Source organism: Zerene cesonia, chromosome 11 (genome assembly GCF_012273895.1).
Source record: "Zerene cesonia ecotype Mississippi chromosome 11, Zerene_cesonia_1.1, whole genome shotgun sequence".
Classification (NCBI taxonomy): Eukaryota; Metazoa; Arthropoda; class Insecta; order Lepidoptera; family Pieridae; genus Zerene; species Zerene cesonia.
The window spans coordinates 8,230,921-8,254,299 of NC_052112.1; the positions used below are offsets into that span (position 1 = coordinate 8,230,921).

Consider the following 23,379-nt stretch of genomic DNA (forward strand, 5'->3'; position numbering starts at 1 on the left):
GTGATAAATTATTTACGACAACAGTAATGAGAACGAGAGTAATGAGGTGGAGAATAATTGTTTACAGAACATATTATGTATGAAAATATCTCAATAGTATACTAGACCACTTTTTCTGTATATTACAGCTTAATTATTATATACGTAAGAGGAATAATTACTAGCAACAAATAATTGATTATAGAAAAGAAATAATTAAAGGTTATTGAACCCTAAACGTTAGATATCATAAATCATGTAAATTGTTTACAGTTATGTAGACATTTAAAAACATTTCAATAATAGCAATATTATCAACAGAGATGTAACAGTTATCTCATAACTAAAGAATATAAAGAGAAATTTTCTGAATTGAGTATTACATTGGCGCCATTAAGTACGAGGCATAGATAATAAATCAATTTAAAAACATCAGTGTACATCGGCCAGTTCGATAAAACAACGGAGTTGAAAGTTCAATTAACGACATTAGTGTCATAATATGATTAAAATTGTATCTTACCCTCTTCATTTAGTCAGTTAATTATTTGCTCCAAGAAAATTGGCACGTTTGGGGACTATTGGTACAATTATTTAGTTGGTGATTTGTGTTTAACGTAATTCGATGACAGCTTGAATTGTGATTCTAAAAAATAAATTAAAGAATAGAGGGTTAAGATGCGATTAAAATTTACAAGGCGACAATGGTCTACGTTAGTTGTAATATCGATTGCAGACTTTTGTAACGCCATATGTGTTGCGTTACAGGCACCATTTTTTCCACAAGAGGTCAGTATGAAAATAATGGTATAAATTTTTATGAATTTGTGAGCCGTGACATTACACAAAGTAAGGAAATCATAAACATTCGATAAATTTAATGTGGTAGCGGAAAGACTGTTGAATTTTATTAAAGATATAAAAATATTATAATGTTTGTTAAGCAAAAGTAATAATATAAATTGATAAAATATTGAATATTGAAAAAATTGATAAAATATAATACGTAAAGTGTGTTTCTGGAATGTACAAATAATATTAGATTAATTCCCTTTAAATTAAGAAATCGAACCAACATTTAAATTTAGCTGCAGTTGAATTTTATTCATAAACAATTTGAATAATTTTTTTCCTTCATACATTTTATTGTCTTTCCCTGTTTGATAGAATTAATAAGCTTCATGCTAATATGTTGTCTAAATAAAAATTATACTTTAAAAAAATGTGCAGACGGAAAAATAACACATTTTTTTAATTTGCATGAGAGCAGAATACAATTATTAATAAATCATAAAAAATATGTACATCATATTAAAAAAAAATAAACACACGCAAATAACTATCTTTTAAAGTATATGGTTATATTATTTGTTTATCTTATTTTATGTTTAACATATTAGATAAATAAATTATATTTATGAATAATCATAAAACATTTTCAAATACCAATATCACTCGATATGGTCAATTAACTTAGTTGAATGCACCGCATACCTAACTAATTCAATATGTTAGACAATTACTATATACCTACTTCTGTGTTTATTCACTTTAGAAGTTCTAAGTGAATAAGTGAGTAGTTAGTAGTTACTTATGGAATCTAAATTTAATTATTATTATGAATAACAATAATTTATAAGATATTTAATCACAAATATAAATCACCTTTTCCGATATATCAATATGAAGCAACTACTATCAGATAGAGGTTTTTAATTCTATGCAGAGTATGTTTCGAATCACAGTATAAATTTGAAAAATTCTGACACGACCTTTTAAAGTTAGGCTCATGATTAGACTGAATTACAACTTGAAATGGTCTAAAATCTATGAAATTTTTATTACATATTAACATCATAATTGTTCAAGACAAAATAAGTCTTCGTCCTGAGGACTTAGAATAAATTTAACTTTTTCATAATGTCGATTACGAATTACTTTCGTTTTAAATACTTACCTTTGAACTCAAAACATGGAAACTATAAAATATAAAAACTATAAAAGACATGATTTATCAAAATAAACAAATCAACTTGAATTAAATCTCCCTTGACCTGTTTTGATTATTCGATATCATTGAAGATTCTGTACGGTTCTGGAGTAAATTTCGTAAATATTTGTTGTGATAAATGACTAATTAACATAAAGCATTTAGATTAGAATATAACGTTCATTATTTTACAATAATGGATAAGCAAAGCTGTCTAGATATATTTAAATTGTTTAGGATCTAGGGCAGAGTGTTATGAGTAAGTTACTATTATAAGATTGTATTTTAAAACACACTTTAATGTGAATAAAAAATAATTGGTACTTAATTGACCGCAAAACCATTTCTTTATTTTGCTATTGTGACTACAGAAAATATTTAATTTTTTGCTTTATAGCACATATTTTAAGAGAAAATAAATTAAAACGAAAAATTTTGTGTAGACTTCATACATACGGTATAATAAAGAGGTGCTTATACAAAATTTTGAGCATAAACAAAAACAAATTCTGGAATCGATTACTCGGACTTTTACAATAATGTTAAATAATAACAGTATTTTTTTCGTTACTAGCACAGTTAGGTATGTATACCTGTATGAATGGTGACATTTGGCGCTTGCCACATTTTAGAATGAGATGATTTACAAATTCAATAAGATAAATGAAAACTTCAATATTTTGAAAAGGCAAAAACTTTTTGTAAAGGGAAGACGTGACTTTATCACAACAGACTCGGCAGCATAAATCTTGTTTTAGATTTTTGACTACTTTTCACATTTGTTATGTAATATTTATAAAACGCTTAAACACAAGAAATCAGTCGTAGCTTTGCGGACTACATTAGAATTAAAAAAAAACGATACATTTCGATCTTCAGTTATTCAAGTGACACTATTGACCTTATACATCGATATGATTACAACAAATAACAAAGGTTAATGACACAAAGCATTATAAGTTGTTACGTACGCGTTATCCATTGGCCTTCACTTTTCTTTCCATATCCTCCTTTTTCTTTCAAGGAAATGGATCGTTTTGACATACGCAAGTAGAAGGTACGACTTGAAACACGGAATACCTGCTCTGATATTTCGATTTTATCGACATTTAGAAGTGAATCCGGAGACATTCTCTCTGCGAATGTCATTGTACTTTAATTTGAAGGGTTCATGAAATTTCTCTGATAAAGTCAATGTTTCTTTTCTTTTAGATTGTTTTTATGTCATAGCGGGCAACTGAGCTGGTGGTTCGCCTGATGGTAAGCGATCACCACCGCCCATGAACATTCGCAGAGGCTCAGACCTCTCAGAATGCGCTGCCCGCTTTTAAAGGATAAGGGATAAGGAAAGGATTGATGACTGGAAAGAAGGAATGGACTGGTAAGGGCTAGGAGAAGGAAATAAGCCAGGTCTGGTACATGGTCTGTAATTTATAAAATTATATAATAAGAGTACATTGAAATATTAATTCACTATAATTATTGACAAAGGCATATTTTTTTTTCAGAGTTATGTTTTAATTTTGGATGTCTTTTGTGTCAATTCTTGAACTCAGTGGCGTAACTATATAGTTCAACTATATAGTTTAGTTTTATATAGTAACTATATCGTTTGAGGCCTGTGACAAATTCTTGGGATCCTACAACCCCTCCGCTTTCCCCTCGCCCATAGTAGCATTCGCTATTTGTAACACTTATTTATGCACTTTTAATAAACACAAAAAAGAAACGTAGAAGCGCCGTTTTTACTAAATATAGTATAATGATAATTATTGGGTATTGGAATTCTCTGACTGGGGATTACTTGCGGCTGGGAGCTCGTGGCATTTTGACCACCGACTTGCCACCCTGTAGTTACGCCACTGTGCGTAAAGACACTTATCGATAGCTTCACGTAATCACGATTATCAAACATACATCCTACATTTAATTTTCAATTTTATAGCATTGAAATGCTTTATACATAAGAAATTATGAAAGAAGAGAAAAAAATTGATCACGACGCGGGATTCGAACCCGCGTCTTTTTGCCAACGCCTGGCCAACCATCTCGGATTCGAATCCCGCCTCGTGATCAATATTTTTCTATTCTTTCAAAATTTCTCATACATCTTTCATTTATCTAAAACATTTTCACCACATATTGTCATGTTTTGACCAAAGCGTCCGTCTACATATATTCGCGACATAATCAACCAATTGTCTTATATATTTTAAACGATAAACGGATGCAATATTAATAACATTAATTATATACATATGAAATACATAGAGTGCGTCAGTGCGTTGATCACCTATAACCCCGCTTTGCTTGCCGGGTTATCATATGTTCACAATATAATTACGAGGCGCTTACGAGTTGTATATATCTGGGTGAAATATCAATTACTTTCCCTGCGAAAGACATGAGACACGAGTCTTTATTTATAACATTGTTTCTCAGAGCGATTCGTTTTCATCGTCATTTCTTTAATATTATTTTTTTGTGAGTATCTATGGATTGTAATTTATCTATTTGTGCTGCATCTAATCAATCAATAATCTAACAGCAAACTCTATTCTGGGGAGCTTGAGCATTTTTGTGTTATTAAGAATTCGTTGAGCAAAATAGTAGGAAATGTTCTCCTGTGACAGACATTTTATACAGACAGTAAGAATTATTAGCTTTCCTTATATTAGTAAGAAATAATAATATCAATTAAGAAAACTGCGAGGGTGTATCAATCCTCGATGCCTACACGCACTAGGAATCCGATCCGGCTTCGCCCGTGGTACTTGTATAGCATATATACATATCCAATAATTAGATATTTTTTTTAAAGATCCTGTATTCAAACAAACAAACACTTTAGCTTTGTATCATTAATATAAGTTTATTTTGTGCAGGAGGTAATTTTAACGAAATATTATGTGAAAGGAACATGATGAATATGCACGTGACCGTAACACGTGACGTTTGTAGAATAAACATAATTATCAACAAGATTTCTATTTTTAAATTTATTTAATATAAATATAATGTAAAAAGCCAATTAACAAGGTTACAGATCAACGAATAACAGATATTCCGCAGTTAAGTACGTCGTAAATAGTAGCTAAAATTTCAATTTTTTTGAGCCATAGTAATAAGTAAATATATGAATTATTTTGTGATAACATTTTGTTGTGATATCGATAAACTTATAAATTACATATTAATTATACACTATTTTATTAGTTAAGAAGCTGAAATGACAACGGCGCACTCGCTAAGCGTAGATAATGTTAAAAATATAATTAAATATTGTGATATTTCATGGAGGTTTCTACTGTACATATATGCGTAAAAAGTTTTAGTAGAAAAAGTTGTAGAAACCTAAGCAACATTTCATATTAAAGTGGATTTGTGTACGTTTGTTGTACCTACAAGAACACACAATCATCTATCTAATTATATTAATAAAATAATTGTGATAACCAATCATCATCATCATCATCATTATCAGCCCAAATATTTTCCCACTGCTGGGACACAGGCCCACAATCCACCACGCTGGCCAAGTGCAGGTTGGCAAATGTCACATGTCGTCCAACTTTTGATTCTTGGACATGCAGGTTTCCTCACGACGTTTCTTCGCCGTTTTAAGCAGTGGTGATACTATCCATATGTGCAGTTTATTTCCTGCACGCTCGCCCGGTCTCGGACCTATCGATTTTTAAAGTCCGAGGTTCTCACCATGAGCCGCCACTGCTTATTAATCAATCATAACTCTCACTTATTCAACGTTTATTTATTTATTTATTTAACTCTTCAACGACATTAGACATAGAAGGAAACTTAGAGATAATAATAATAATGACTAAAATAAAGCGTACAATTTGTTTGGCGGCCTTATCACTTAGAAGTGATCTCTTCCAGGCAACCACGTTTATTACGCTCAAGACACATAACAGAATAATTAACAAAGTTAAGACTACTAGGCAGAATCTATTTCCTTCCAGGCAGAGAAAAAAGGCTGCACGGCTACAGAATATGGGCTGGTCTTCGGAGTATTTGAGCTAGTTGTGTTCGCCATAAGTCCTCTTTACGGGGCTCATTTGAATCGCTTGGGTCCGAAACTAGTGTTCAATGCGGGTATACTGACTACCTCAACATGCGCCATTTTATTTGGGTAAGTCATCAGGTTGGGTAAGGATTTCGATATACATAATCAGTATTGATCCATATCTCTAATTAATTAAATAGATAATATTGATTAATTTAATAGACTTTTTAGTTATATGGATTTCCGCGATAACTATATAGCAGTTCCATTGTGAATGTAAAGCATTAGAATGCTGATCTTACCACTATATGTAGTTACATTACGTGATGTATTTTGTTCATTAATATAACTAAATCTTATGAGCCACTTATGAGCTGATAAAGTAATAATTATAATAAAGGTTTTAAGAATAAATCCTGAAAGATAATATCGTTTTTCCAACGTAGTAGAAAATATATTTTACTCGAAGTGACTCAATATTTTTACAGACGAAACTTTGTATGTTGCGTCAAAAGCTCGTTAATAGTTTTTGAAATAATACTAATAACAAGTTTGTAAAATCAACATTACATAATTAAATTGTATTCCGTATGTAAATTACAACATATTATACTTTGTATTTTACGCAATTTCTGGTATGGCTTGATTCCGTGTTTATTTTTAAATCGTGTTTTAATTCTTGTTTATCTTTGAATCATTTATCTGTCGTCATCTATTTTAATACATTAAAAAAGTCTTAATGTGGATGTTTCTCTTAAAAATCATATAAAGTAATATAAATAGCAATTTCGAGACTTCTTCTATTTAAAAATTATCTCCATGGGTTTGTCTCATATAATAAGGATTTTAATTACTCTTTTTATATTATTATTTTACTCATTACATATTTACATATGTTGAGTAATCCTTTAGTTGTTATTTCCTTTAATCGTTGACTGACAGAAAAAATATGACGTATCAGAAAACTTAATCAACAAAAATAAATGAGATCTACAACTATGAACCTCTGGATCTATTTCATTTTTAATGCGTATCTGAGAAAAATAAGGGAATAAAATACTGAACATGGTCCCATTTATTGCTTTGAAGCTATGCAAGATCAAACACATTTTTCATATATATATTTAGTACTGCCGATAAAACTAATTTAGGAAAAGATTTCAATTAAATTTGATTCTACTTTTATGACAATTATGATTGTGGCTGTTCTAAGTTTTACATTTTGCAATTTGCAATAATGCTGAGACAGACTAAATTTCAGAAGATGATGATGTTGATGATGAAATGAATCTCATGAACAGATTGCTGGACAAAGTGGACGGTCACATACCGTTCGTGACGCTGGCGTTCACGATACGGATCATAGAGGCCCTGGGAAATGCGGCCTTTCTCACTGCATCTTTTGCTATCATCGCGAAAGAGTTCCCTGATAACGTGGCTACAATGTTTGTAAGTACATATTGGTTTCATTACTTAAATTTACCTTTTCACATACATTACCCATACATACCCAACAATTAGAATGTTAACATCAATAACTAACATTTAGATATTACCGCTTCCTGCAATCTGGTTCTTGTACTTATAGTCTAACACTTTTAAAAGTCCCTGGCCTCGCCACGCCAAAAAACGCTTTTAATGTACTTATTCATAAAACGCTACATTGAAACGCGCATAAAATAATATTCCTTTGAACCACCGTTTAAAACTGTCATCAGTATTTATAAGTGTCGTTACCAAGTAGGTTCGACCAACACCTACCAATTACAATTAACAGAACCAATGTATAGATATTCTTCTTCTTAATCTCTTTTAATATTTTCATTTCAGGCGTCACTAGAAACTTTCTTCGGGCTAGGGCTCATAGCTGGGCCCATGATAGGTGGAGCCCTCTACAGCTGGGGAGGGTATTCTTTACCCTTTGCTGTCCTTGGCGCTGCCCTTTTATGTACTGCTGTACTATGCTATATAACTCTTCCGAAGGCTGCTGATGATGAAGATATTAAGCCAACTGGACGTAAGTATTTATAGTCACACTGTAGTCATTATAAACCGACGTTCCCAAAAATTATGTAAGTTCTAAATTTGATTATAATATCATCGATAACTCCTTAAGATTTTAACCAATTAACGTGTTTTTAATTGTTTGATAGAAAATTATCATTTGGTTCTATTTCAAAATCTGGCGTGGTATCTCTCACCAGAAATGTAGGTGTCCTGTTTTGTAATAATGCACGTTTGAAAAATAAACATTATATATAATATGTTAAATTAGTCGATTAATAGTAATATAGAAAGTAAAAATAATTATAGTGTCCATAATAATTATTAAATATTACGAAAATATACAAATAAAGAATCAACGTACAGATATCTTGGTATCCAGTAGATAACTGACATTCTAATGTGTTTCAGCTACAATGATGTCGGTATTGCGAGTTCCTGGCGTTTTATTAGCAGCAATGACTATAATATCTACCAGTTTGAGTATAGGCTTTCTGCAGGCTACACTAGAACCGCATATGAGACAGGTATTCGCTTATTTTCTCACACTAATATTGTCTTCTCGTAATGTAGTAAACGCAAAATGTAGAAAAGATGTTTTTATTTATCAGAATAATATGTTAATGCACCTTATAATAACATTTACTAGTTTTTCGAAGTTCGAAGAAATTATTCTTATATTCTATTGATTATTCAAACATTAAGTACTAATAGTAAATATTACTTTTTACCAGCATAATAAATTAATTTTCTTTTAAAATTCCTGTCGATATTATATAACAATTTCACTTCTTTTTATTTTCCTATCAAGAATATTAGGCGTTCTAATATTACCAGTTATTGAATTTCTGATCGCCTGTGATCTCCGCCACTGGTATTCAAACAATATCACATATCACATAGTATTTTCTTGTAATTGATTTTACGCGAGTATTATGCATTTAGAAATTAAAGACTTTTAAACGGATTTTAAACGCGATGTAATCATTATATTAACCCGACGTTTCGACGAATAAATCGCGTTTCAAAGTCTTTAATTTCCAAATATCACACATGTGGATTCTTCAATATTTGGGATGTGTATGCGCATATTGTATACGTGTAATGAAAAACAGTACCTATTACTATAAACACTATAGTCTACATTAATACTATAAAAAGGAAACTTGTATTTCTTATATTTGTTATGTTTTCATGGAAAATCTACTTTACCAATTTCAAAAATTCTTTCACCATTCGAAAGCTGCAAGCTTCTCGTTGAAATAGGCTATGCACGTACTATGGGCGAAGCCGGGGCGAGCATTCAATATAGCAAGAAAACTTTTCCCTTCAATTACAGTTCAAATTCTCGCCAGTAGTGCTAGGGGTTATATTTATAATCAATGGGGGTATATACGCGCTGTCTGCGCCGGGCTGGGGCTGGCTGTGCGACCACCCCGCGGTCAAGCCGAAGTACATCACTAGTATCGGGCATATGTTCGTGGTCGGAGCTTTCTTGCTTATCGGACCGGCGCCTTTCTTTGATATGCCTACGTGAGTATCGGTATTATGTTATCTGTGGTATCGACGTGTGGAAGGTGGGAAAATATTTATTGCCACTTAATATATATTTTCCTACTATTTACTATATATATTATATTCCTAATACTAATACTATTACAGTTTAGTATTATGTTACCTGTGCTATTACTTTAATACTTGCTACGGTGTGGTTAAAAGACGCGGGTTCGAATCCCGCCTCGTGATCAAATTTTCTCAAGTTTTTAAAAATTCGTCATTTATAAAGCTATAAAACTAAAAATTCTATTTTCTGTAATACTCTTAAAAGTTGTTACATACAAGTTTAATACTATTCATTTTTTATATATTTAGAAAATAACTATAAATATTTTTAAATGTGGTTAATAATATGTTAATATTCAAATTAAAACCATAAAAATCCTATTCTGCTAACATTATCATAATAAAATGGATATTTAGCATTTTGACAGTTATAACCAATGGAATTCATTTTGAGTTAACATGGAAAATTACGATTACTATTTTTTTAACCATATTTTTTTTTGTTTATTTGCAGAGTATTATGGGTAACTATATTAGGTTTGATTCTTCACGGCCTCGGTATGGGAAGTCTGTTAGTATCCTCATTTTCAGACGCTCTGAGCACTGCTATGTAAGTGAATTTTAAATATATATTTACATCACCAATCACGATATCATAAATACTGACATACATGAGATATTTAATTAAAATTTCAAATAAATGCTTTATCTTTTACCACTATTCTTATTGTTTGGAAAGCAGCATATCAAAAAATAAAAAGATGATGCCTGCCAACCACGGGTTGTAAGAAATTTTTGCTACATTACGAATCTATACAATAACCCCTTTTCACCTTAACTTTTATGTGATTAAATGTTTCAATATTCAAAAAAAAAAATAGATTTTATTTTATTTTCAATTTCAAAATTCTAATATCTTTTTGATATATGTATTCAATCAGTGAGACTGAATAAAAATAGCATTTTTTTTTAAGATAATGTCTTTATAAATGTTATTCCAGTTCGAGTGGTCTCCCCAACTCGATAGAAACGTATGGGCTAGTGTCGGGCATGTGGACGTCAACTTTTGCTCTCGGCGCCTTCATCGGGCCAACAGTCTCGGGTCTCCTCTTTGATTCTATTGGATTTAGAAGCTCGACTACATTCATTGTCATTCTTCATATATGTGTGGTAAGATTCTATGAATGTGAACTTAATTACAATAGTTTTAATATTAATCAATATTATTGTTTTTGTTTTTATTTAATTAGATGGGAGTTGTTGTCCATGTCGATAAAAAACTTAAAAAATGAGTTAAAACAATGTTACGACGATAACTTTCATGAAGTACTTATAATTGTTTAATCAAAAAATAAGCGTTTTTTTCATTAAATAGATGTTTGTCGTGCTAATATTCCTGTGGACGTGTGACCGGCCAAAAATGGAGGTGTCCGTCTCGGCCGGAGACCTGCTGCAACTTGATGGCACTCTTGACGAAAGCGTGCTCATTGGAGAGAAGTTTATACCCACGACGAGGCCAAAGAGGTGAGGATATGCCGATTTTTGTAGAGCTAAATGCACTTTAAATATTTCATAAAGTTAAGGATAAGAAATGCTATCGTGAGGCGGCATTTGAACCCTTAACGTACGTTGAAATAGTTGATTTTTTATATAAAGTATGACTTAAAGTTAAATGTGTATATCTTATAAGCTTCTCAAAAAAATCTACTTAAATCAATAAATTGTAAGTGGAGAACCTGAAACAGGCGGTTTCGAATCCCCACCGATATGTTTCCTATTGTTTTAAATATACATTTTCTCTTTTTTATGTTCAGTGTTATCAATGTATGTTTCTGGGGGTTTTTTTACAAATGATCGATGCTGTCAGTACAGTATGTACTTTTGTTGTAAAGTGAATTTAGTATATTTGTAAACCTACTTTTCAATTTGATGGCTTTGAATAAAGCCTATAATTGTGTAATGCTGAATATACCCAAGTAGGTTATCAATTTTCTTGTCCTGTCCGATGGAGATTTTATCTGTGTTCAACAAGGATAGATCCCACTATCTATTGATTGTAACGCGCATACGCCAAGCATACTAAAAGGTTGTTTCAAAATCAATCAGAGAACCAGATGTGCAAACGCATTAATCCTTTAACATTCTAGAATTTTTGTTTCGTCTGTGAAAATATGTATGTGAATAATGAATACCTACAACTAAGATTAAAAAACGAACTCGAGAGCTTTTTTTTAGAATTTTAGTTTAAAATAGTTTAAGAAAATGTGAAATGCTTCTAACAGCAAACCCACAACAAAACTTATCTAGATTAAAAACAGAACACTAGCCGTTCTATTGTACAAGTTTAACTTAAACTAACATTTAGAAATTAAAAAACTAACATTCTAAAATGCGTCTTACACACCCACACTTCTAGAACTTTCTATCTGTCCCCTAGCAGTCGTCGTTACGGCATTAGCGTGGAACAATCTAGACCTCCCGCAATGAACAGTCTCATAGCGTGCTCCAGCTACAAGAACCGTAGGAGCCCTTGGAGCCAACGCACACCAAGATACAGACCCTCATATGGGAGCCTTGACACTAGGTTCCGAGGCTCTGTGTCTATCACATAATATATTTACAAGTCTTATGTGATGTTATATGCCAGTTAATCTTTCGTTTTAAATGTGTATATGCCTGTATGTTTATATATGATGTTATGTGTTAAAGCGCTATTAAAATTGTTATTTTTCCAAATTGAATTAGATTTTCTTCTTTTATGTCTATTGAATTGTCGTGTTACGTTATTTTTTCATAAAAAATATAATTATACTTAACCATTCATAACGATAAAGTCTGTTGAATTAAAAATATGAATTATGATAACTTTACCAAGCCTGTGAAAATTTTCATAGCAAAATGTTGGTTTTAAGTTACCAAAAAAAAATCGCAGGCGATTAAAATATAAATGGCAAAGTTTAATATGACATAATGCATACCAAATATCAGTTATAACATACAATACTAGTTATAAGTGCTGTACAATAATTAAATCATAGAGTTAAGATGTAATTAAATACTATAATTTTTATAATGTTAATTACGAAATATTCAATAATTTATACCTAAATACGACTTATATCTCTGTGAATATACTTAGAAGTATTTAGATTAATTATGTTGAACAAATAAATTTTATAAAAAATCGTGTGTTCTTCTTTTTAACCTTTAATATTACAAACACCACGATAAAATACGCATGTCTCTGGTGACGTTAATTGCTGCTGCTTATTATCTCTTATGGGTATTACATTTATATAATGAATATCAGTAATCGCCGAAAGTTATTTACTTGCACAAATTCCAAACGACACACCAAATTGAATAAATATTTGTGTTCGTTAGTATTAAATAATGAACCGCAACGAGCAGCTCGTACTGTCCAAAATTTAACTTACATATTTAAAGTCAAATTATAAACTAAGGCTTTTGAACATACTACATGTATTTACAAAACTTTTTTTGTAGTAAATAATAGCAAATACGCTCTACATAGAAAAGAATGGCTATTTTGTTAAGAGTAAATTTAATTTATCTTTAAAAGAACATTCTTTAGGCTTGACTAGATATCTATTATGTATGTGATAACTAAACAATTCAATCAACAGCTTTCAGTTAGAAAAAAATTGTATTTCACTTACTCATATGCTTCATAACATACTTTTGTGTATTTTATTTGAATTTATAAACGGTGGACTTAAAAATATATTAGAAAACATAATATATGGAGTTTCGTGGAAGGTCGTTGTGGATTATGGAGAGGCTCTCATAACCGGTCCGCATGCTATTAATTAAAAATATATTCTTTTAAAGTGGTAAGGAAATTTATAATGATAATAAATTGCTTATGTATACGCGGTTACAAATTTTCTATAGCGTCTATTATAAATTGAGATAAAAACGTAAATTACGAAAAATATCATTTTAATTTTAGTGTGCTTTTAATGTTTAGGTATTCTGCTCGTCACATATAATTAAACATCAGTGTAATTTGGGTACATTCATGTGTAATCTAGTTGGCAACGACCCGAACCTTGAACTGTAGGTACAGTATTATTATAATATTAATAATAATGAATACAATTCGACCGTGAAATAAAATAACAAAAAGCTTAGCTCCAGTCATCTTTTAGGCATGACGTCACTGACGCTTACTCATGCAGATGGTTATCCTTAAAATGTGGTGCCATGATAATAACCGGTACCCTACAAGGCAAAAATTTAAACAATTGTAACATTTATTCGATAATTTTTCGAATATTCTTCCCGACTATGCATGATTTAACTATACATCTCAAATCTATCATAAGACACTACACATTAATTGCCGCATACCATGACTATCTTTACATATAGCACCATACCGAGTTTATAAAATAATGTTGTATTATTTACGTCTTACTTTGCCGAAGAATATGTAGATAATAATATAATTTATAATTAATTTATAATTCTATGCTATTGCTCAAAATTCAAAGAATAGAAATGATTAAAGTCGGAAAAGTTTTTGAACTTTCTGACTTTATTTACTACCAGTAATCGAAACAAAAAACTAACGGATGATGGTTAACTTCTTCTCAATCAGATCTTTGTGAAAGTAGCAGGACCAAACCTGTAAGAAATAGCCATTGAAAGATTGAAAATTTTGACAATTGATGCAGATTTTATGTGTTTTAACTTAGTACTTACATTCACAGTAGAGAAAAAATTACTGAAGTACTCAAGGAGTAAATATAAAGAATATTACTATTTATTGTGAATAAAACAACATCATTTCTAGTCGTCTAAAATAGAATAGCAATGAAACTAATTACCGATTGTCACGCTTATTTATGTATCATATAAAATCATCAAATATTTTTAAATGTCCCGTAAAATATACATTCAAAATTAATGAAAATAAAACAAAACACGCTAAACGTGAATTTCAACACACAGATTCATAACAAAAGTAACGAACTAAATTTGAATGGGTAAGAGGTTTTTAATTATATTCAATAAACCCAGTTATTAGGACAAGATCAGCTTTTTCATGTGAATCGACAAACAGCCTTCAAACACAACTGAATCGGTTCCAAGTTTTTATACTAAAGAATCTACGCACTGATGAGAATGGCATTCATTGATATAACAAAAAAACCAGCATCTAAAGAACATACAATTGTAACGGCTTGTCCGTCAGATATATTTTTCATTTGAGATAAGCTACATATAAAAGATAAACAAGTTACGGAGTGCAAAAATAAAACTGTTGAAGCTTCAAGTACCAGGGCAATAGGAATAGATACTATCATGAGTGCCGCTACGCAGGAAGGTGAATGTATCTAGCTAGCGTCTACCGTACTGTAAAATATTAACCTGAACATTACTAACCATAGATTATATTACATATTCAATTGAAGTTTTTTTATATGATGATGATCTTACAGCATATTTTTTACAGTCTTTAGGGATCCATTTTATTTTCAAAATATCATAATGCCAAGTTTAGTAGCGTAGTAAAGTATAAAATTTTGGACACCAAAGTAAATCCTAAAATTAATAAATATGTACAAGGGTTGGTAAAATATTAAACTTAAATTAAATTACATCGGATTCGGACACACATAAATACATTTACCCTGAAATTATATCATGCTATTACTAGTACTATTCACAAGTAAACTTTATAGTTTCGCAGCCACATTCCGTCTCTTTCACACGCTATATAATAAAATGAAGCAGAAAGTAAGGCTGCACAGAGGGCAAAGATGTTTATATGAAACCAGTCGAGCCAGCTTATGTCACGACTCGAGTTCAAATTTCGAGTAACTGAGTTCTCAAGATTGAAGTGAAACGGTACAAAGGAAAAAGAAAATTCTATGTTTTGTTTAAATCTTTCCATGTATACTTTTTTGAGGTTTAACTTCGAAGTTATTGATTAACCTTTTTTATATTTTGATTTACATTATATAAAAATATTTTTTGAAACGAACGTTATGAAGTTTAATGAAGTTTGATAATTTGATAAAAACTTAAACTTCAATTGCGGACTGATTCATTAAGACAAGTTATATGAAGATTTTTTATCATAAACCAGGTATCTAAATTAGTCATTACTCGTATAGCAAATCAACTATTATAAATCAGATGACAAATCTTCAAATCCTAAAAAACCGGTTGATAGACTGCGAATCACCTTGACACCCAAACCAAATGCCATATCAACCATTAGAGCATCACTTATACTTGTTAAAACTTTTTTGTAAACAGTATTAAGTCATAACCATAACGAAATTATCGTTTGTGGCCATGGCGAGGCCTCAAATTAAATGTAGATTATATAATAGGTCATGAAGGTAAGCGCGCAATAATTTTGCGATTGTCACTTTTTGAAGTTAAAAGACATTTGTTAGATTGGAAATTATTGTATATCGCAAGTTTGTAACGAAATAATAACAATATTAAAACAACGAATGAGCTGCGTATTTGCATATCTTTTTGTCTTTAAATTAAAAATCAATTCGTATTTCTTGTATTTTCCTTGTATGATCCACATGAATATAGTAAATTTTGCTCAAAAAAGCAAAAATACGTGCGAAAAACAACCATCTAAATTCATTTAAACAAAATAATTTATTCAATTTTAGATAGCGTAGCTAAGTGGACATTTTAATGACATTAGTTAGATTATGTGCATTATGAATGCTATTCGACGAAATAGAATACATATATAATAATTCTAACCCTATTTTCTGCTAAGATCAGGTAAAAAAATACTCTTATTAAATGAATAAAATCGATTCCATCAATTATATAAACCGCGGGTTTCGTTTAAGTTGCGTAATTTTCAGTCCACAGCTCAGCAAATTGGACAGATTCTTGCTATCTAGGAAACTATGCAAAATCTGAACATTTCACCTAGATTAAAATTAGTTGTTGTTAATTAAATGTAAATGTAAAAACACATAGTAACATCAAAAGATAAAATAATCTTTTGCTTCTTATTATTTTCTTATTCTTTCATGTTTTGAGAAATGGTTACGTAGGTATCTAAAAACATCCCATTATTTTTATATATACGATATTCAATGTAATTAATTCATTTATAAATAACTAAACAATAATATATGTGCTAATTATGAATAATTCCATAAAATTTAAGAAAATCCAACCGTTTCTTCGAACATTTTGAAATCATCGAATGATTCATTTACAACCAGTAACAGTTAAAACCCTGACCGCACCAATATACATTAAATTAAGGAACGTTCTCGAAGAAAATAATATGATATCAAATTCAACGAAAAAAGCAGAAATTTCCGCCAGTCGCAAAACCGTACAAGTTCAAATCAATGCGTTGAGGTGTGCTACCGAATTTTATTAATTATAATAATATTGCATGCACCCACGCAATGGGTATACGTATAAATATTTTCACAACATCTTTCGGAGACGAAGAGACGCCCATCTTTTGAGCAATTGGTGACTCGAAAACAAGAGTGTAATGAAAAGTTATACCATACTTGGTAAGGATAGTTTTATCAAGTGAATAAAATATAGTATAAATGGTGTTCGACATGGTCATTAACAAATTAAACGAGAACCTTCATTCCGTGTCTTAGACCGTGGGTTTATAATGATTTTAAAGCCAGGAAGTGTCTATAGTTCCTGACTTCGTATAGACGTCGCGCTAATTGTTTTGAAAACATGTGACAAAAGATACACAGAAGGATTATCTGTTTTTACAAAATTGCAAAGATGCAGAGCAAAACTCATTCATCATCATCTAGAATGATGTCATGAGAAAAGTACTTTTAAAAGCATAACAAAGTTTGTTACTCTGTACTTGGGAGAATCCTTAAGACTGACTCACTGTCTGTGGTCTCACCGGTTTGCTACCGATGGGAATTATACGTTTTTTCTTCGTAGGCATTACGTCGAAAAACAATTGATGACGATCGACAGAGTTTAATTGCATTAATAGCTAAACTCTGGAGACTACATTCTTAGTTCGTTTGTTTGTGCGTGTGTGCATCTGTTCGGGAAAAGGTGGGAGCAATTTTTTTAGAGTAAGTATTTAAACGTACTAAATATATATTTTTATTTACAATTACTAATAAATTAAATACTTGAACGTTAAATTATTCTCTTAAAATGCAAACTGAAACGTATACGATTCAAGAATATAATATTATGTTTTATTTGTAATAAATAAAACTTAATATTTTAAAATACATATGTTTTATCTATGTAAAAAAAATATTTCACTACGTCTTCAGAAGTAATATAAAGGAATCAATATAACAAGTTAACAGACTCATAAAAACGTCGTGAATAAAGAAGTGTTTAATTCAGGCTTTTATTAGTAGAGGGTTATTTATATGGTTAATTTATTCATTTAAAATAGAAGTGCATTTGCTTAGTGGACAAATGTCTAGTGGTAATAATTTATGACTAAAATAACAAACAATAGTAAAATAATCAAATCTTGCTAATATTAGACGCGAAAGTTTGTTTGAATTTAAAGATATTTGTTACTCTTTCCAGAACGAATTTCAATGATATTTTGTTGTGATGTAGCTGTGCACCAAAATTACACATAAGCTACAGAAATAATGCTTTTGCCATCAATGATATGGCGTGAACAGAAACGTACTCTTACAAAAGTACTTAAATTGCATATTAACTATACCTAATAATTTAAGCATGGTTTAAGGTGTAGTATTAAACAATTTTATTCCTCATAAGTCATTCGATATCTCCACATTCCTGGATTGATTCACAAACAAAGCGTTACGGCATCCTCAGATACCATTCACATCCTTCCATTGAGCCAGGTAGTCGAGTATAATTCATCTATTGTACTGTTTGAATGCTGATAAAGTTTGTGATCTGTCACACTCGCGGCGAAGCGCTGCACTGTGGTGTACATTGCTGCGTTTGTTTTAGGGAAAATGTTTAAATGATGCAGTTTATTTAAACGTGACGTAATATAATACTGCAAGTAGTTTTTTCCGCATTGTCATTGAACACGTCACGAAGAATCGTTGAAAGAGAAACATGCGTAACGTCGTTAGAGTAAATCATAAAAAACCCCGAAATAATTAAATCTGTGACAGATACAAGATTCTACTATAGTCAACTAACTTACTAATTTGACTTATAATGTTAATGCCGTATGAACAGATTCATGACAATTTTTCTCGAACATTCCACACACAATTTCTATAAACCAAACGCGCAACCCAAGCAAGCTTACCTACATTTCTATGCGCCAAGTAACATAGTACATGAAGTCCAAGACATTCGACCCAATATCGTCGATTCGGTCGAGCGCTCGCCCCACTTGCTCGCCCTCACTTCCTGCATGTATCGCGTCTCCTACCTACCACTCAGATCATATTTATTACTCTGAATCTCAATAGGATTTAATATAACATGTATTAGAAGACTGGAAAAAATACACAAATAAAAAACGCAGCAGTTTAAAAATGGAACATTTTTTCAAAATTATAATATATATAGATAAATCTACGACCTTCGCAATATGGAATATTTAACAATTAAATATTACGTTTAAAACTTTGAGTATCTTAAATTAAATAAGGTAATTTTGACTTAAAATCAAACTGAACAAAATATAACAGAGGAAAAATCGCTTAAATTTATAAATAATGAAGAAATTGATTGTAAGTCACGGAAGCGTTTTCTACTTCATTGATTTTTCCCTAATTAGAAGTAGTATAAATAAATACAGTCACTTTACAGAATGACCTTCGAGTAGCATGGAGGACTATAACGATTAATCTAAGTCTGAGTAATTCAACTTAATTTGACACCTGTCATTTTAAGAAATTAAAAGATTTGTTAGTTAAAAGTATCGGATCTATTAAATTACATCGCCATTTTGAAACTTTCTCTAAAAATAAAGGAGAGTCGGAAGTAGAATTAACAACATGTATTAAAATTGCAAGCCAATCAAGCGAATCGCTCCTAATGATGTCTGACCCACAATGAATACTTACATTCATTAAACTTTTTCTTAAATACTATATTTCTTTTAAAACCTGTGTTTCTCCAAATTTAAACACCTTCTTTTGAGAATTCATTTTCATTATATATTTTCTGTTTACGATAAATACCACAATGCAAGTTCAGAACGAGAAATGTCCCACAGTGGGCAATCGATTTTTTTCGCAGCAGAGAACTAAAGAGATAAAGAAGAGAGAAAGAGACAGTTACGTGTAAAGTAATAAAGTTTACACGTAACTATATCGAAGCCTCTATTTTATTAGGTATGGTCGCAGTATTGCTAAAAACTTTTATATAATACGTAATAAATATTAGAAACTAAACTTACTTATATAGCATATAATATATAACTAGCTTTATTCACGTTATTATGCATCAATACTTAATACATATTTGCTCGTAATTTTTATTATAATTATCGTTATAACTTATCCAAAATCATCTCATCATTCATGCTTCTTATTTTGCAATCAATTTATGTTAAGCGTAAATGCAAAACTGCATAAATTATTATCTTTAATTCTCTAAAGTATTTCATCTCAAAAATTCTCATCAATAAGCTAGCCATGCCCTTAAGAAACGATTTATTTCAACTCCGCGGTATTTCACGGCGTTTCCGCAACACGGTAAATTGTAATACTAGAGATGTTTTACTTTACTGTAATTTATGGATTTTGTGCTAATGATCGACCTTTAGACGAGTATTCGTCTTTCGTAAGTAATAATCCTTTATGCAATTTTAATTTTTCTTTATTTTTCAACAGTAAATCTTCAAAACAAGGATAATTCTTATCTCGTGGTCTATTTATAATATTCAAGTAAGCTTAAGCAATTCTTCTAAATGATGTGTAACCAAATAATATAAACATGAGTAATGTTCACTTTGAGTAAACTCTCTTTCATAATCTTGAATTTCAATATATTTTGCATTTGGGTTCGATAACATGAGGTCTAAGCAGTGTAAAAAGCGTTAACCACGTATGTTTAAGACCCGATTAATATTTATGATGTTAAAAGTAACCTTTACAACAATAAATTTGTACTAATATGTAAAATACGGTATGGAATCTTAGAAAATGTACTACAGATTTTGTTAGGTTTTGTATTCACGTACATTTTCGTTTCCTTCGGTTCCATTTTACCTTAATCAAATCAAATTTATAAAGAAACCTTCCCTAAAACCCTACTTAGTTTTGCCTTATCAGTAAACCATATATTTTTTTTTTGTAAAACGTAGACATTTTAAATTCTACAATACATAAACAATAACCAATTCTTATAAACATCGTCTTTATTGCATTATTCTTTTATCAGACGTTGCAATGAATGCATGAAATGTGTTCGGCTCGTAGTCGATTTCTGAGTAGTGCATGAGATAAGACGCTACCTGCGCCTTAGCTTCGCAATGCCCTTCTAATATATCGTACACAAACCTGCTGTTTTTGAAGACATGATATTATTTAATGTAAACTAAGCTTTGAAGCTCCTATCTTATCACTAAACCTGACTCATTTAAAGGTTACACAACAATCAGAAACGTAATCGATGAGACTATTTCAATTCCCCAGTAATTTTGAATTTTAGAAAGTAGAAGAATAGAAAAGATTGTAGCCAGAAATATGCAACGAATAAAATTCATAATTCTAAAGGAGTAGAAAAAGAATATTAAGGAATAAAGACGTTTTTTTTGTTTAAGATGCTGTTACAGTTAACAGCATAAAACCATTTGTGTTTATTTTTTACTTCAATCTATGTTATCTGTGCTTTAATGAATAACATTTGACAAGATATGTAATGTAGTATGTATGTTTGTAAGATATGTAATGTAAGTGTAAGAAATGTTCGTTCAAAGTATCAGGAACACATATTCTACTGAACTCAATTAATTTCGTGATTGTTTTCGTATCCCTCAATATTACTTCTCTCATAAAACATGTACAGCAGATAAAATATAATTAACAACGACATTAGCTTTTACTTTTTTCACATCCGAAAGAAATGGGTGCTCATTCGGTTTCATTTCTTTTATTTTTTATACTTCCGTATATATTTTTGCATCTTTAGAGAGACCGACACTAACGATTACTGACAGGTGAATGTTACTTCCTTCAAATAAATCAATATCACTTATTCATTATCCTTGTTTTTTATGAAATACAGTCATTAATTTTAATAATACTAGATCACTGTACTATTGTTTATTTCCAGTGACTAGGTAATTATGAAGTATCATCCGCATTTATATTATTAACTTTTGCATCCATTTCTCAGTGTTTCCCCGCTTTTCATCTCGGAGTGACTGTAGAAATTAAATAGATAAGTCGAATCTCCAAGCAATTAATTACATTAATAATTTTGAAACATATATTACTCAAGTTTACGCATAGCTGTTTTTGTTACGACTTGCGTTTGTCTTGTTTTGTAAGCGTGAACGAAGTCCTGTTGGAACGCAACCGTCAAAACAAGGATCCTAATACAGAGCCCACAACAAAGGACGGGAAGAGGTAAGAGCTATAGTGACGTACGCTTACCTTTCCAACTCGACAGGGTTACAGGTGGTCGCTCGCCGGTGCACGTGACCGGGCGCCACTCGCGCGCGCACCGCGGACTCAGCCGCTTCGAATTTCGAACGTTTGAACGTTAACCGTTCCATTTTTGAATTTTTTTTCGTTCCATCACATTTTTTAATTGAAGTGCCAGTGGAACAAACTGTTGGATTTTGTGCCAGTGTTGTATTCCTTGTTTGAAATACAGGTTTGTTTTATTCTATTGATGTGCAAATGTTCCCTCCTTGTTCCTTTTTTGTTCCGGTTCCTGAAGCTTGATACTTAAGACGGGACGTTCAACTGTTTTTATACAACTTACAAATTTCGCATAAATCTTATAGTTTGGCTAAATTGTTTGAAAAGACATAAAGTTTTTAAGTTTTTTATTTATTAATACTTATGCTTTTCTACTGATTTCTTACCTAGATATGTTTATTTAGTTTAATTTATATACGCCACCTGCTACACCTGCTGACATTGTTATATGTTTCTTTGATCTTTTCCGTTTTTGTTAATAATAAATCTCTACCTACGTTATTTCGAACTACACGTATTGTTTTATATTTAAGGTACGATATTAAAAATTTCTCAATGATGAATGCAATCTGCTTATTGCAATTCTTTAGCATTTTACATAGAGTTCCGCTACTAATAATTAAAGATTTGAACATATTTATTAAATTACAATTTACATGTTGCAAAACACAATTTTCTGTGTATCCCATAAACATATTCACGTTAATAATACAACTTTATTTATTTGTTTAGTAAATTTTAACAAATTTTATTTTCATTTATTCAAATAATAGATAATTAATTAAACATTCAAAAAATGACATTTATTGCTGACCGTACTGTTTTATACAAAATTGATAAGCTCATTTAGTAGTTATCAGCTATTTTTAAATTTGATGAAAAAACTTGTCTTGCGAAAAGACTTCAACGGCATTGCGTCACCTTTCAAACGAGCATTCAAAATTATGTACGATCGATTAAAGGAATTGATAGTTTGTAATTTTGGGTATTAATACTAATAATTTTATATCAGGAAAGCACATGTTATTATTATAGGGCCTAATGAGTTTCTACATAATTTAAATCGAATAAAATATTATTTTATTGTAGAACTTTAAATATTCCGCTTCAATATATACTTAGTCTGGCCATAAATACTGTTACACTTAATTATAAAAAAATATTACATTTGAATTTCGAATCTG

At 30.7% G+C, this 23,379-nt stretch overlaps 2 protein-coding genes across 3 annotated transcripts in view; both read left to right on the forward strand.

The window, feature by feature from the left end:
• Positions 1-657: 657 nt before the first annotated feature.
• Positions 658-12,301, forward strand: LOC119830287 (MFS-type transporter SLC18B1-like). Its single transcript, XM_038353247.1, has 10 exons — positions 658-768; positions 5,950-6,119; positions 7,295-7,442; positions 7,824-8,010; positions 8,409-8,524; positions 9,337-9,530; positions 10,075-10,170; positions 10,562-10,730; positions 10,936-11,084; positions 11,998-12,301. Exons 1-10 carry the CDS (start codon positions 658-660, stop codon positions 12,170-12,172), a joined length of 1,515 nt encoding a protein of 504 aa, XP_038209175.1. The 3' UTR covers positions 12,173-12,301.
• Positions 12,302-22,171: 9,870 nt separating this feature from the next.
• The window catches only part of LOC119829945 (zinc metalloprotease ZmpB-like), a 48,957-nt gene continuing 47,749 nt past the window's right edge, over positions 22,172-23,379 (forward strand). For both annotated transcript variants that reach the window (XM_038352685.1, XM_038352686.1), the window contains exon 1: positions 22,172-22,367. The gene's annotated coding sequence lies outside the window, so the exon portion shown is untranslated. The remainder of the gene's footprint in view (positions 22,368-23,379) is intronic.

Bases quoted from the DNA above. Each gene is read 5' to 3' on its own strand.
- LOC119830287 (XM_038353247.1), top strand. From the start codon at position 658: ATGCGATTAAAATTTACAAGGCGACAATGGTCTACGTTAGTTGTAATA. The intron at 8,525-9,336 runs GTATTCGCTTAT...CTTCAATTACAG, and splicing joins TAGAACCGCATATGAGACAG to TTCAAATTCTCGCCAGTAGT. The intron at 9,531-10,074 runs GTGAGTATCGGT...GTTTATTTGCAG, and splicing joins CCTTTCTTTGATATGCCTAC to AGTATTATGGGTAACTATAT.